The sequence below is a fragment of the Phoenix dactylifera genome, chromosome 1 (genome assembly GCF_009389715.1).
Source record: "Phoenix dactylifera cultivar Barhee BC4 chromosome 1, palm_55x_up_171113_PBpolish2nd_filt_p, whole genome shotgun sequence".
In the NCBI taxonomy this organism is placed as follows: Eukaryota; Viridiplantae; Streptophyta; class Magnoliopsida; order Arecales; family Arecaceae; genus Phoenix; species Phoenix dactylifera.
The window spans coordinates 39,872,771-39,885,612 of record NC_052392.1 but is presented as its reverse complement, the minus strand read 5'-3'; the positions used below and the strand labels follow the sequence as shown (position 1 = coordinate 39,885,612).

General features: G+C 37.6%; 1 protein-coding gene across 1 annotated transcript; it reads right to left on the bottom strand.

The window, feature by feature from the left end:
• Nucleotides 1-3,248: 3,248 nt before the first annotated feature.
• On the bottom strand, nt 3,249-12,151 carry LOC103706044 (peptide chain release factor PrfB1, chloroplastic). Its single transcript, XM_008790003.4, has 7 exons — nt 11,767-12,151; nt 11,383-11,454; nt 9,255-9,475; nt 7,548-7,751; nt 6,101-6,316; nt 4,801-4,987; nt 3,249-3,720 (listed from the first exon to the last, which is right to left on the bottom strand). Exons 1-7 carry the CDS (start codon nt 11,981-11,983, stop codon nt 3,416-3,418), a joined length of 1,422 nt encoding a protein of 473 aa, XP_008788225.2. The 5' UTR covers nt 11,984-12,151; the 3' UTR covers nt 3,249-3,415.
• Between the last annotated feature and the right edge of the window lie 691 nt (nt 12,152-12,842).

Sequence of the window (12,842 nt, the reverse complement as noted above, 5' to 3'; positions counted from 1 at the left end):
GTCGGCAGGAGTCCGAAGGTCAGGGACTTTCGGGCGGAGCAGCGTCAAGGGGGTGCGGTTACCGCGACAGGGGCGATGAGTACATACGTCATACTTGTTACCGAAGCTGTGGTCGGTGTCCGGATGACGAAGAGTCCATCAGCCAGATCTTACTTGGATGTCCGTGGGCGGTGCAGATCTAGAATAGAGTTGCCTTGGCCGGCCCCAAACTATTCGATCAATTGATAATCTTTTCCTTCAAATGAGGAAGGCTATGCAGAGCTCGAGATGACGAGCGCCTATCTGGCAAATCATATATGGCTGGATAGAAATGCTTATATGTTTGACGACATACGGAAGTCACCAAGGCATATTGTAGAGAGGACTTTTATTCAGACTGCCGAGATCATCAGGGCCACGGAGACGGTTTCATCTAGGATGATCAGAGACATATGCAACCCCTGCCTTGCTGATTTAACGCCCAGATTCGTCCTCGTTTCTTGGGAGCTCTCACCCCTTTGCCATCTCAAGGTGAACTTTGATGATAGTGCTACTGGTGATGGAGACAGAGCAGGAGTGAATTTCGTGATCAGGAGTCAGGACTCACAAGTCATTGTTGCAGGTGGGTGAAGCATAGATGAATTATCAGCTATAGGAGCGGAGCTCAGGGTAGCATGGAAAGACATTTCTACGTAAGATGGAGGCTAAAGGTGAAGCGTATCATCCTCGAGGGCGACTCGACCATGGTAATCGATTGGCTATGTGAGGAGGGGGCGGAGGGAGGATGGAAGTCCTCTACTTGGCAATATCTAACGGATGGTGAGAGATTACAGTGTCTTTCAGGCAGTGCATATATATATAGGAAGGGGAACAGAACTACCAATTGGGTTATATCATATGCAACACAGCACTCCGGAGGGGTCTTATGGACCGACCAGAATATTCCTCCTCTACAATTTTGCTAAATTGTTGCTCTTGATTTTGTTAGTTGTAGCAGTTGTTGTATTAAAAAAAAAAACAAAAGTGACGGGATCCTCTTAGAAGAATAATGCGTAATAATTTATTCGAGTTGTGTTGAGATGAATTAGATAACATAAACTTATCTGGTCACCATCCAAAAAGTAATAAATAAACTTATTTGATCAACCGGATAAAAATGCTATTTAACAGGTTTCAAACATCCAAATTGTCTTTCTCCCTGCTTTTTCATTTTGTTCACGACTTTATTCCGCTAATCATGAAAGCACAAAATAAATAGCTAATAACTCTATTGGCTCGTTAATTAGTTAGAAAATAAGTATTAATAATTAATGTTATTCAAAGAGTTATCAGCTAAAACAATATAAATAAATAATAAATGCGGATACTGTGCACTGCATTTGGAATTAGGGAAGCGGAGGGTAGCGAGTCAGGTTTCAAACTGTCAGTGGGCTCGTAGGGTGCTTTTCTGGGCCCAACCGGTTGCCGGTCATATATCCATCTAGAGTCCTAGACTGTTAAGAAGAGGATAACATGTACCGCCGGTGGTCCACAGGGTTTACCATTAAATGACCTGATAGGCTAAGATTAACATAGACCTGTAAGCATGTTTTATTCTATCGCATAGCCCAAAATAAAAAAAAAAAAAGGTTTCCACTAGGGAAACATTCTATGAAAGATTCATAGGGGATAAATGATCATTTAGATTTGGGCCTATTTTTAAAGCTTGCTTTGTATTGTTTATTTGCTGTGCATGAATCTTAATGCATGTTGAGAATGACAACATGGTACAATGCTAGATTTTGTTACTAATGCATCATTGGCTAGATTATGTGGGAAGACCGGTTGGTTTGTGGGAACACGCCGGGGTGGGAGGACATGAAAAAATAGCTTTTCTATAAAAATATTTTTTTTTATTTTTTATGAAACAAATTTATATAGAATATGAAAAAAAAACACTTTCCGGCAGATTGGAATTAGTTTTTTTTTTTTCTAAAATTTTTCATAAGCTTTAGGTAGAATGGGATAACATCTTTCTCTTTATTAATAGCATAAAAAATATTTTATACAACTTTAGGAAAGTAGATGCTCAACTAAATATAAATCATTTTGCAACATGTTACTTTTCCATGGTTAACTAAACATGCAAAAATTACTTTTCTAGTCATCATATACCTAGGGCATCAGCTTTTGAGAAAAAACATTCCAATGAAAGAAAATTCTTTCCGTGAATTAAACAACTTCTTAGCGTGCAATACCATGCTAGTATTTAATGCAAAACAGAAAAAGAAGTCATTGTTAGGACTCATTTAGTTCGCGAGAACAATTTTTTCTTATCGGAAAAGTTTTCCTAAGAAGTTAAAGCCTGCTATATGATGACTGAGAAAGTGGTTTTTGCTTGATTGACCATGAGAAAGTGATAAATTCCATAATGGCTTATATTTGATGAAGCATCTATTTTTCTAGATAGTTGTGTAAAATACTGATTATGCCCTTAATAAAAAAAAGATCGGCATATTTAGAAAAAAAAATCCAAATGGAATCTTATTCCTAAATTATTATTTTTTTTAGACCTCTATAATATAGCTGGGATATAGGAAACTTGATTGGAACCAACAATCATACTCAACCCAAATTAGCTCAAGAAGCATAACTACATAAGCTTACACCATTAAACACGACAAGATCTGCTTCGGCTCAAGCCATCAAGTGAATGAGGTTCGACCTCATGACTAAACCCAAGATTCAACTGTTCTACATTAGATTTAGGTCTGAAGCCTGATTCATCTATGCCACTTGCACTTCCAAACCATTGTGGAGACTTCATTTACTTCATTTCTCTCTCTTCTATTTTTGGTTTTCCTTCTTTTCTTTTCTTGTTCATTTTTCAAGGTGGTATGTTTTGAACTTTCCAGTGGACAACTCCTGTTTTAACAATACCTACCATATGAAATGATTGACATGTTGAGCACCACGTAGAAATCAGCATGTAGTTGAGTTAGCACCTATTGGCGGTTGATGGTAAACAACTATCCTAGATAGTTGCTAGTTTTAGGCCCGGATAAATTTTGGCTTTTTTGTTTAAAACAAGATTTGCCATACCACTCGATACCATACTATATTAAGCATACCATACCATATGGTATTGAACCGGTATGTTGTACCATACCATATCGATACTCATTATGCCAAACCTTATTGTTCCATACCGTATACCGATACTGTAATAAAATGGTATTGGTACAGAGTCCGGCATTGAGATGGTAAAACTTGGTCTAGAACATAACACCTGATGATAAAAACCTTAAATAAAATTCCACAAGTATCACTATGATGACATAAATTGGGTGAGACATGTAGTAAGGATTTGGTAGTAAAATTGGAGACTCGGCATACAGATACTGAAGGATAAAACTTAAAGAGGTTGAGAAAAGACATGAGTCAGGGAGCAATCTTATCATTTGGTGTTTCTTTCACTCATGCTAGTAGTATATTTGTATCTGAGATAAGCTTTGATAAATGCCTCCAAGCCTCCATCCATCACAGAAGTGATATCTGATGTTTCACATCCTGTTCGAACATCCTTCACAAGCTTGTATGGGTGGAAGACATAGTTGCGTATCTGCTGACCCCACTCAGCCTTCACCGCATCCCCCCGTATTTGTTTAATTTCAGAGGCTCGTTGCTCCTCTGCTATGACAAGAAGTTTAGCTTTCAAACGGCTAAGGGCCTTGATCTTGTTAGCCAGCTGAGTTCTTTCCTCTGAATTTTGACCAGGGAGCACAACCGAATGTTAGCATAAATCGCATGGCATCAGTTATTTTTTTTCCTTTTTGTTATGTTTTCCAGTTGTTAAATTATGCAGCAAGATAAGGTCCATCTCACCATCAATTACCTTCACATCAATCACATGATACCGGTGCTATCTCAGAAAGTCCTATTGCAAATGTAGAAGCCAATCTACTTTTTTTTTGGTTGATAACAAAATATTGCAGACATATTTCTTGGTACTGAATTGTGCTTTCTAATGGATACAAGGTGAACATTATGTATTCTTTTTCTTGTTTTTTGTGTGCAAGAAACTATTGTTGCCAGATATTTTATGTTTTGATGTATCTCTTTACCGAAGAAATGCAAAACATGACATACATGTATGGAGATATCTTTCTTGTTCTTTCAAGTATGAAAAAAAAAAAAACAGCATGTGAGAACATAAATGACCTGCAAAAGATGGTGCACGTATAGAAACCATACTCAACAAGGGTTTTTGAGAAGGAAGAGGCCAGAAAAGAGCATTTTAACTGTTCGGACTTTTTCCGTCAGACCACCTGTTTTTCCTTGATGCTTTATGCACAGATTGTGTGGTGGATGAACCTTTTTAAGTTGGTGATATCGGAAGGATTTTATACCAATAGGTTGGACTCTCTGGAGCATTTTTTTCTCATGATGATGGAAGGCTGGTTGCTGTATTCTGTCCACATGTACGCTTTTGTTTTAAGGACTCGGAATGGTTGGAAGACCAGCCAAATACCGGCATGAGGGTAGGATTGAACCTAGGTCTCTTGTTCCAACACAAGACCTTATCCATTCAGCAAGTTAGGAACCTCGACATTTACCTTCGATTAAACTTTAATTTTATATATAAAACAAAAGATATTGTTTGTTTTATGGAGTCAAATTATCACAAAAAGGAGAAATTATCTTTTAAAACAATGCATGGTGATCTTCATTTTCATTTCATGCAAATCTTTCTTTACTTATTGAGTTTTATGATGAATGTCTTTCACTTAACAATTAAAGAAAAAGAATGAACTACAATCCAAACTTCAGTATAAAACAAACCTGTGCAGCGAACTGTGACACCAGTGGGGATGTGAACGATCCGAACAGCCGATTCCACCTTGTTCACGTTCTGGCCTCCCTTTCCCCCAGCCCTTGAATAGGTTATTTCCAAGTCTTCTTCAGGTATCTCAACATCCAATGATTCTTCAGGAAGAAGAGGCATGACTTCAACACCAGCGAAGCTCGTCTGCAAGTATTAATGAAGTTTATTAATGAAGTTCATCCTTTAGACTTAACATGATAGACATTGATTGTCTTGCCAAATTGAAATCAAACTAGTAAATGTATTAAGGAGAAAATCAAATCAAAATTGGAAAGGCATATTAGATAACATGTTTCTTCAACTTTTTAATAATAAGCATATTATAAGGCGCAATAGAGCATTGTAACAATATAAGGAATCAAATGATGTTCATTCACATAAGACCTTCAGTAGCCAACAGGTTCAAAGAGTCACAATTGTACGGAAATAAGTAACAAATTCAATACCAAACTATTTAATTTACTTCTTAAGAAAGTCTATTGCTCCAGGCTGCCACAACTGCCTACTTGAACCACAAAGGTCTATATGTCTCCCTAGCCCAATGTAGGAGCTTGCAAAATTTTGAAAGCATAGAACACCTCATTTCCTTCACAACCATTCCCAAGTATGTTGAAAGGCTATTTAGGTAAGGCCAACCTCTTCCATTACTTGCACTCTCCTAGAGCTCAGTTCCCTTTCTCAGCTACCTCCTATTTTTGGTGGTCCTTGGAAAAGCTTTCCATGCTTAGCTCATCAAGCACCACCTGGCTCATATGGAAGGCCTAGAACTTGCTGGACTTTGAAGATCATATGACTTTTCTGGCATTCATTGCAGATCTGGCAATCTTTCATGCTAGAGTACTTTGGGTGTATTAAGGAAGGAAACCAAGGAATGTGACAGTTTGGCTAAGCAATTGGGACATTTCATTTTTTCATAGGGCCCCCCAACTCAACTACTCCAATAATTAATCTTGGATGGAGCTCTCCAGCAGATTGTTGAGTGAGTAGATGCAGGCTACCACATCCACAATCAAGAGGATATTATATTGGCTGGATACACCATAACAATCTCACTTATGAATGGGAGGCTGAAGGGGCTTTTGAAGGAGCTGCGAGCGGCTACTCAAGTATAGGGAGTTGTTTTTATTTTGGTAGATGGAGATTCCTTTTGCATTATGTTGATCTCCCAAATCAAGCTTATCATATCCCATAGCTGGAGGACATGAAAAAAGATTAACATAAGGACAAATCAGCTGACAGGTACAGCAGTTAGGTTACCTGGCGAAGACCTTTGGCATTGAATGGAGACTGACGAACAATACGGTGAGTTCCTTTTTCCCCTGATAGATACCCATACACAAAACGCCCTTCCAGTTCAACTGTAGCCGCCTTAATTCCAGCTTCCTCGCCCATAGATTTCTCAAGCACTTTTATCTTATAACGCTGCTTCTCTCCCCATCTCACATACATCCGAAGTAGCATCTCAGCCCAATCCTGCACTGAAGATAAAGCAAAGAGTCTTACACGAGCACAAAATCTAGGTTTTAGAGTGAAATAGAATAATGATGTATCTGAAAATAGATATATTGAAGTTGCACCTTAAAAGTCATAATATCACTTCTATCACTGATAATTTAGGGTATCATCTCAAGATGACCTCGTACTGTATGGCATGGCCTGTGCAACTTCTAAACAAATGATATTCTTCCTCTTTTTTAATAAGCTTTTTTAAAGTGTAAGCTCCATTGACATTACATTGTTCTAGAGGGCCAAAACAATTGAACTACCTAACTTCAGAGCTACAATTGTAAAGAACAATCAAATGGATTAGTAAATCTGGTTTCCTTGCTGTTGACAGCCTCAGAATTCCTTCTTTATGAATGCATAGTTTATGACTGTGTGCATGAAGAATGTATAAAAAGATCGGTATAAGATATTAGCTTTGTGTTGAAAGCAGAAGCTTTAATCTAGCATGACACAGAAACTATGAAAAATGCCTTCCTAGAATTTTAAAGAACAAAACAGCAGAAGGGACAAAAAACATTCAGAACACATGATAGTCTCTGCCAGCAGGTAAGAGGATACATGCACAAAACGAGACATAACAGGCATTGATGGGGGTGCAGTTTGTGTGATAAATGAAAGAGGCTCTCCTATGATTGCTTGGGCTCAACCACATCCTATGACAACCCCATTAAGTTGGAGACTGAAGTCCTGTATCAAGCTTGCAAGTGGATAGAAGATAATGAGTTTCATCAGGTCAAGATATTGTCCAGACTCTAGAAAGTTGTGCAGGTTATAATAATATTAAACCTTGCCTATGAGATTACAAGACATTGTTGATAAAATTTCTCAAGTTTTGGGCATACATAATAGGATCCTAAACATGTATACGCATAGAAAAGAAAATGGTTATCAGATTAGCCAGTGAAGATGGGTTCTACTTTACAACAAATGGTGCAAATGGTAAGGCAGGTGGCTCACCTTCCACACTATCAGTTTTATAGTTACAGCATAATGCGCGCAAAATGTCAGTCTGATATGGCACAGGTGTAGTGAGTCTCATTTTAAAGGTGGACAATGCCACCAGAACACAAAAAAAAAGAGAAGAGAGAGAGAGAGAGAGAGATGGAAGGGGGTGGGGTTGGCTGAATCACTAGCTTTTGAATTATAATAGTAAATAAACTTTATCGGACAAAATGCAAGGAACAGATAAACTAAATACCTGTGCATCAGTACCCCCAGCACCAGCCGTTATAGTAACTACAGCCCCTTCCTTGTCATAAGGCCCGGAAAGAAGCTGTGTAAGCTCAAACCGATCCAGTGCATTGCTTAAGTCTCGAATGATATTAGAGGCCTCTTCAAGTAGACTGGTATCTATGGATTCCAACTCCTCAGTCAAATTCACTATTGTTTCAGCTTCTTCAACCTGCATCAAGTTACAGGAAACATCAGCATCAAAGGCAAAACCCTGCTTTCTATCATTTGTATCATGCATCTGAAATTAATCCTCTTTATCCATTTCAACAACTTCTTACATAAGTAATAATTAAGTATTTCTCCTCTAAATGTTATTTTTAACAAGTTGAATGTCATGTAAACTGTTAGCTCCTCGAGTCCTCATGTAACCACCACATAGTTCATTTCCTTTTCCTTTCGGTTTCCTTTTTTTGGGCTTGGTGGGGGAAGTGGTTTCTAACTTGACCACTTTAGCAAGCACACAGATTATGGTATAATAAAACAATTCAAGTGGATTCAATTTTCTGATGCAGAAACTTCCTTCTAAAACTTGGCAACTTCATCCTCACTTTCCCAGCTTTGTTCACCATCATTGCTATTTGCACATGGCTGCAGTTATTTTCATGATTCCACCAACCCCTAAGCTGTAGCAATCATCATATTACCTATGCTCTAAGTATCTGATGATAAAGCTCCATCTTTAAAAGTGCACACTCCTAAAGAACAAGAAGCTGAATACTTGAAATTGCAGGCTGCGCTCGTAGCTATACGTATTGGATATTTACCATTGTTGGACATGGCTAGGATGCATTTCACAGACTTACTTTAAGGATCTTTAAAATTAGAAGCAGGCTCTGAGTAGGCCCAGATACCTTTTAGATAGCTTAGGGGATGCAAGGCCGGGTTTTCTTTCTTTCTTTTGATGAAATTTGGCCTTTCAATAGTGGATAGTTAGTTTAGAGTCTTTGAAGTTAACTATATTGTGTGTGGCATGGATATTGATCTCTCGAATTGATGAGAATTAAATGATCGAATTTGTGAATATTTGATATGTATGAACTATGGACTAAGTATTTGAAAAATGAATATGATAAATATAATATTTATTTGGATTTTTATAGTAGGCGACTAGCTGTGTTATATCCTTTTTTTTCCGAGATTTGCTACATCAATGTATCTATCATGTTGCATCCACAGCCCCTATTCATTTCCATGCTTCGTAGTCTAGAGAACTATACTTGATGGATGTCAAAAGCATGCATTATAATAAAAATCCAAATAATATTATAATATTTATTTATTATATTATAATATTATATTATAACATCATAATATAATATAATATAATAATTATATTATATAAATAAAGTAATATAGAGTACAATAGATACAATAAATATACTTTTAAGCATTGTAATAAAAATCCAGATAAATATTATTTCCATGCTTACTTATAAGCATATAATAAAGTAAGCTGCAATATACTTGATGATTGTCAAAAGCATGCATTATGAAATGTAGAGGAGAATGAAAAATGAATCTAAATATGAACAGGGTGTTTTAAATTGCCATGGAAACACCATCATTATGTGATTCTGATGATCATGCATAATTTAAAAACAAAGATGAATGATCCTTCATGATATGATAGTCATAAATGCTGAAACAAGCACTAAGGAGTCAAGCTTGGAACCTGTGTTTTGAAATCAGTAAGCAGCTTGATTTTCTCTTTGACATCAGTCAAGGAAAGAAGTATTTCCTGTGCTTTAGATGGATTGTCCCATAAAGAGCTATCTGCGGCCTTCTTCTCCAGCACAGCAAGCTCTTCTTCTAACCGTTCCAAACCAGCAGAAGCTCTAATCTCGTCGACACGTTCTGCAGTAGCTTCAACATCCTTCCTCAAGGCATAAAAATCTGATAGTAATTCACAGAGACAATTATGATTTATTAAATTGCAGTTTCTACTTAAGGAACTTCCTATCTATAAAATAAACTACACATGAATTTCTAATTTAATCCAATTATGAACCAGGGATGCTAAACGTTTTTTTGAAAAACATAAAGAACAACTGAGGGTGTGAGACAAGTGCAACTAAGATAATAGCAAAGCACAGCTATGTTGGCTGCTATGTTGCATGGCTTCAGGTTTGACCGCTGGGTTCAGCTCTAGGAGTCGGATCCAACATATCCTCAATTCTTAGGATATGGGCACTCCGGAATCAGCTAAAAAGGAACCAAAAATAGGAACAGTAAATGGACACACTGTAAATCACCTAAACGTGTCAAGGCCAACCATGTTCCTTTTAACTTTTAATTCCTAGTGTGTACTTAATACAGTCTTGTGCCTTGTTTTATATACATTTAGTTTATTAGATATGTAGTTATGCTTGTTGAATGCAAACAAACATATTCTTGTTTCATTCAAAAGCCAAGGACTAAAAATCAGGTCATCAAAACAAGGGACCATTTTTTTTTTTTGGGTCAATAGGTCCTTAACACAAAGTAACATGGAAACAAAATATTGAAGATTAAATTTTGCATAAAAAACTTCTTGATTGATGAGACCATAGCCATCCATCAAATGTTTTTGAATAAACCATGTGCATTGCATGTGCTAGCAGCCCAAATCAAAGCCCCAACCCTAAATCTTTGTTTTTTCTCATTGTTTAGATGCAAGGATATCCAGACCTCTGTTGCTTAGGCCCTTCCCTTCTGGTTTCGTCAATCCACCACCAACATCCTCTGCCAACTACTAATGTCCGCTCGACACCAGCCACCTCTAGTCCCTCAGCTCATGTCATCCCATGTCGGTGCGCTCTCTCTCTCTCTCTCTCTCTCTCTCTCTCTCTCTCCCTCTCTCTCTCTCTCTGTGGTTTCTTTCAATTTGTTCACCCCTTTCTATCTGTTTCCTTCCCCATCTCTACTTCCTAGATTCTCAAAGTGTTGTGCCAGTGAATCTAGGACTCCTACAATTTGGTCTATTGTTTTATTTCATATTAAGGTTCCTTCTAAGGATTCCTACACTTCTAAGATTTTAAGCTTTAGTTTTGACCATTTGGGTTTTCATGTGTTACTGTATAATGAAGCAATTCTTCACTTTGAGGAATTGGATATATACAATGGAAGTTATCTTTGAAAACAAATTTTTCATCATTGTGCGGTAAGATTGATTCATAAACACAATTGACTGATTTCCAGACTGTATTTTCCTTCCACCGAAAATATATTATCTTTCCTATACATGTGCCCGTCATATAATAGACAAAGATCGATCACCAGACTTGATAACTTGGTGTCATAGCAGCAGAGTCAAATCTAAATAAGATGGAAATTTGACCAATCACTATGGCTGGTCTAAAGTCTTTGCGAGACAAGTTGCATGGAATGACAGAAAGAAATTATTAATCTGACCTTTTAGCAGTGTTTGTGAAACTACTCAATGAAAAGCGTTATCCATACATAGTTTCTATGAGGGACATCGCAAACAGAAAAGATTTTAATATTCTCCAAGATGATCCAACCATCCCATGAAAAACCTCAAATCCTAAGGCAATAGAAACCCTAAACTTTTCCAACAGGTGTTCGCGTTCTTTAAATCACCCAGCGCTCAAACGCATGAACAGATAACAGATGATGGTAAATTCTCCAAAGTTGTGCTGTGGGTGCCGAAACCGGGGAAGTTTTCGGAGTTTTTACCAAAACGTTGTTGTGAGGTACATGGGCAATTTGCTTCATTTATATGACCAAAGAAAACTGACCATTGTGATCAAAGACTGTAGTTTCTAGCTATATATTATGGAAATCTCATTGAATGGCAATACCTTGCATCGCCCATTCAGCTGTTTCAGGATCAGTTCTTACACTTGACTGGCTCCCAGGCTTCGCAAATTGGACTGCATCAAATAAACGATTTGGATAAATATTTAAAGAACGGATAGTAAAGTTCACTGCAGAGAAGCGATAACAAAACCGATGTACTAAAACTCTTCATGTTTCAACCAAATCCAAATAGAATCACACTTATTACAGAAATGAAGAGTAAAAAACAAAAAAAAAATCCAAAAAAAGAGATTAAAAAAATACTCGATTCTCTAAACACGCAAAAGAATTTTTTTTAAAAAAGAAGGATTTGAAAGAAGTTAAGACATCAAATTCTAAAACTTACGAAGGATTTAAAGGCATTATAAAAAGAAAAAATAGATCACCAGGAGGAGAAAGCGGAGATAAGGGCAGCGGATTTCCCGAGGCAAGGAAGGAGGGAAGAGTCCATTTGGTTCTTGGCGGGGCGTGGCCCGCGTGGGAGAACCGAGGGGTCCTGCCGGAGTAGGATAAGGGGGCGCGGGGCAGGTTAAGAGCCTGTGGGAGAATCAGCTGGAGGCGCTCCATGAGCCAAAGCGAGCCAGAAGGGATAAAGCTCGACATCTTCGCTTATTTAAACCCTCCTCCTGGCCTCATCGCAATGACTTGTCTCCTGGACCAATCACCAAACAGCTTGCGAGCGTGGGTTTCCCACGTGTTTAATTTGGACATTCACACGGGGCAAGTCGAGTGTGTAAACAAGTTGACGCATTCCTATAAAAAAAAGGTCTTGAACCCGATGCCAGATGCTGGACTCAACCAAAGTTTACTATAATTAGAGGCGACCAAATCTTAGACTCAACCACGATGATCGAGTGGATCAATATGAGTACAGAAAAACAAGTGAATAGCTACTACTCTATGACATACGGAGATTAGTGAGAGAATGCAGCTTCTTCCGAGCCTTCCATATTTATAGGAAGACTAACAATGTAAACGGTTGTTCTTTCTTTTCTTCGCCCATTTTTTTTAAAAAAAAATTTTGTTGTTTGTACTCATACATGTATGATGTAAAATACCATTATAAAATAAATAAATAAAAAATAAAAGGCAAGAGATTGTATCATCCAAACTAAGATCTAGTGGCGATCGAGTACACTTCTTTGCTAAATTGTTTCCTGACAAAAAGGTACAGTTATGTAGAGAATACATCTTGGGCATTTAGTAAGTAGGTAGATATTATTATTTTTTAAACAATTTAGCGATAAAATAAATCACCAGATTGCTCCGAGATATCTGACAAGGATAAAAGATGGAGGGACCTTCAAACCAAGCATATTTTCCGTGATGCTAATGGAGATGGCTAGTTATGCAGCCAACTACTCCGCTAGTACTTTGTGGGCTGATGATGGAGAGTTGCTCCCGACACTCCGAGGTATTTTATTTTTTGAGTTTATTGAATGTATCTTTACTCGCCAGATAT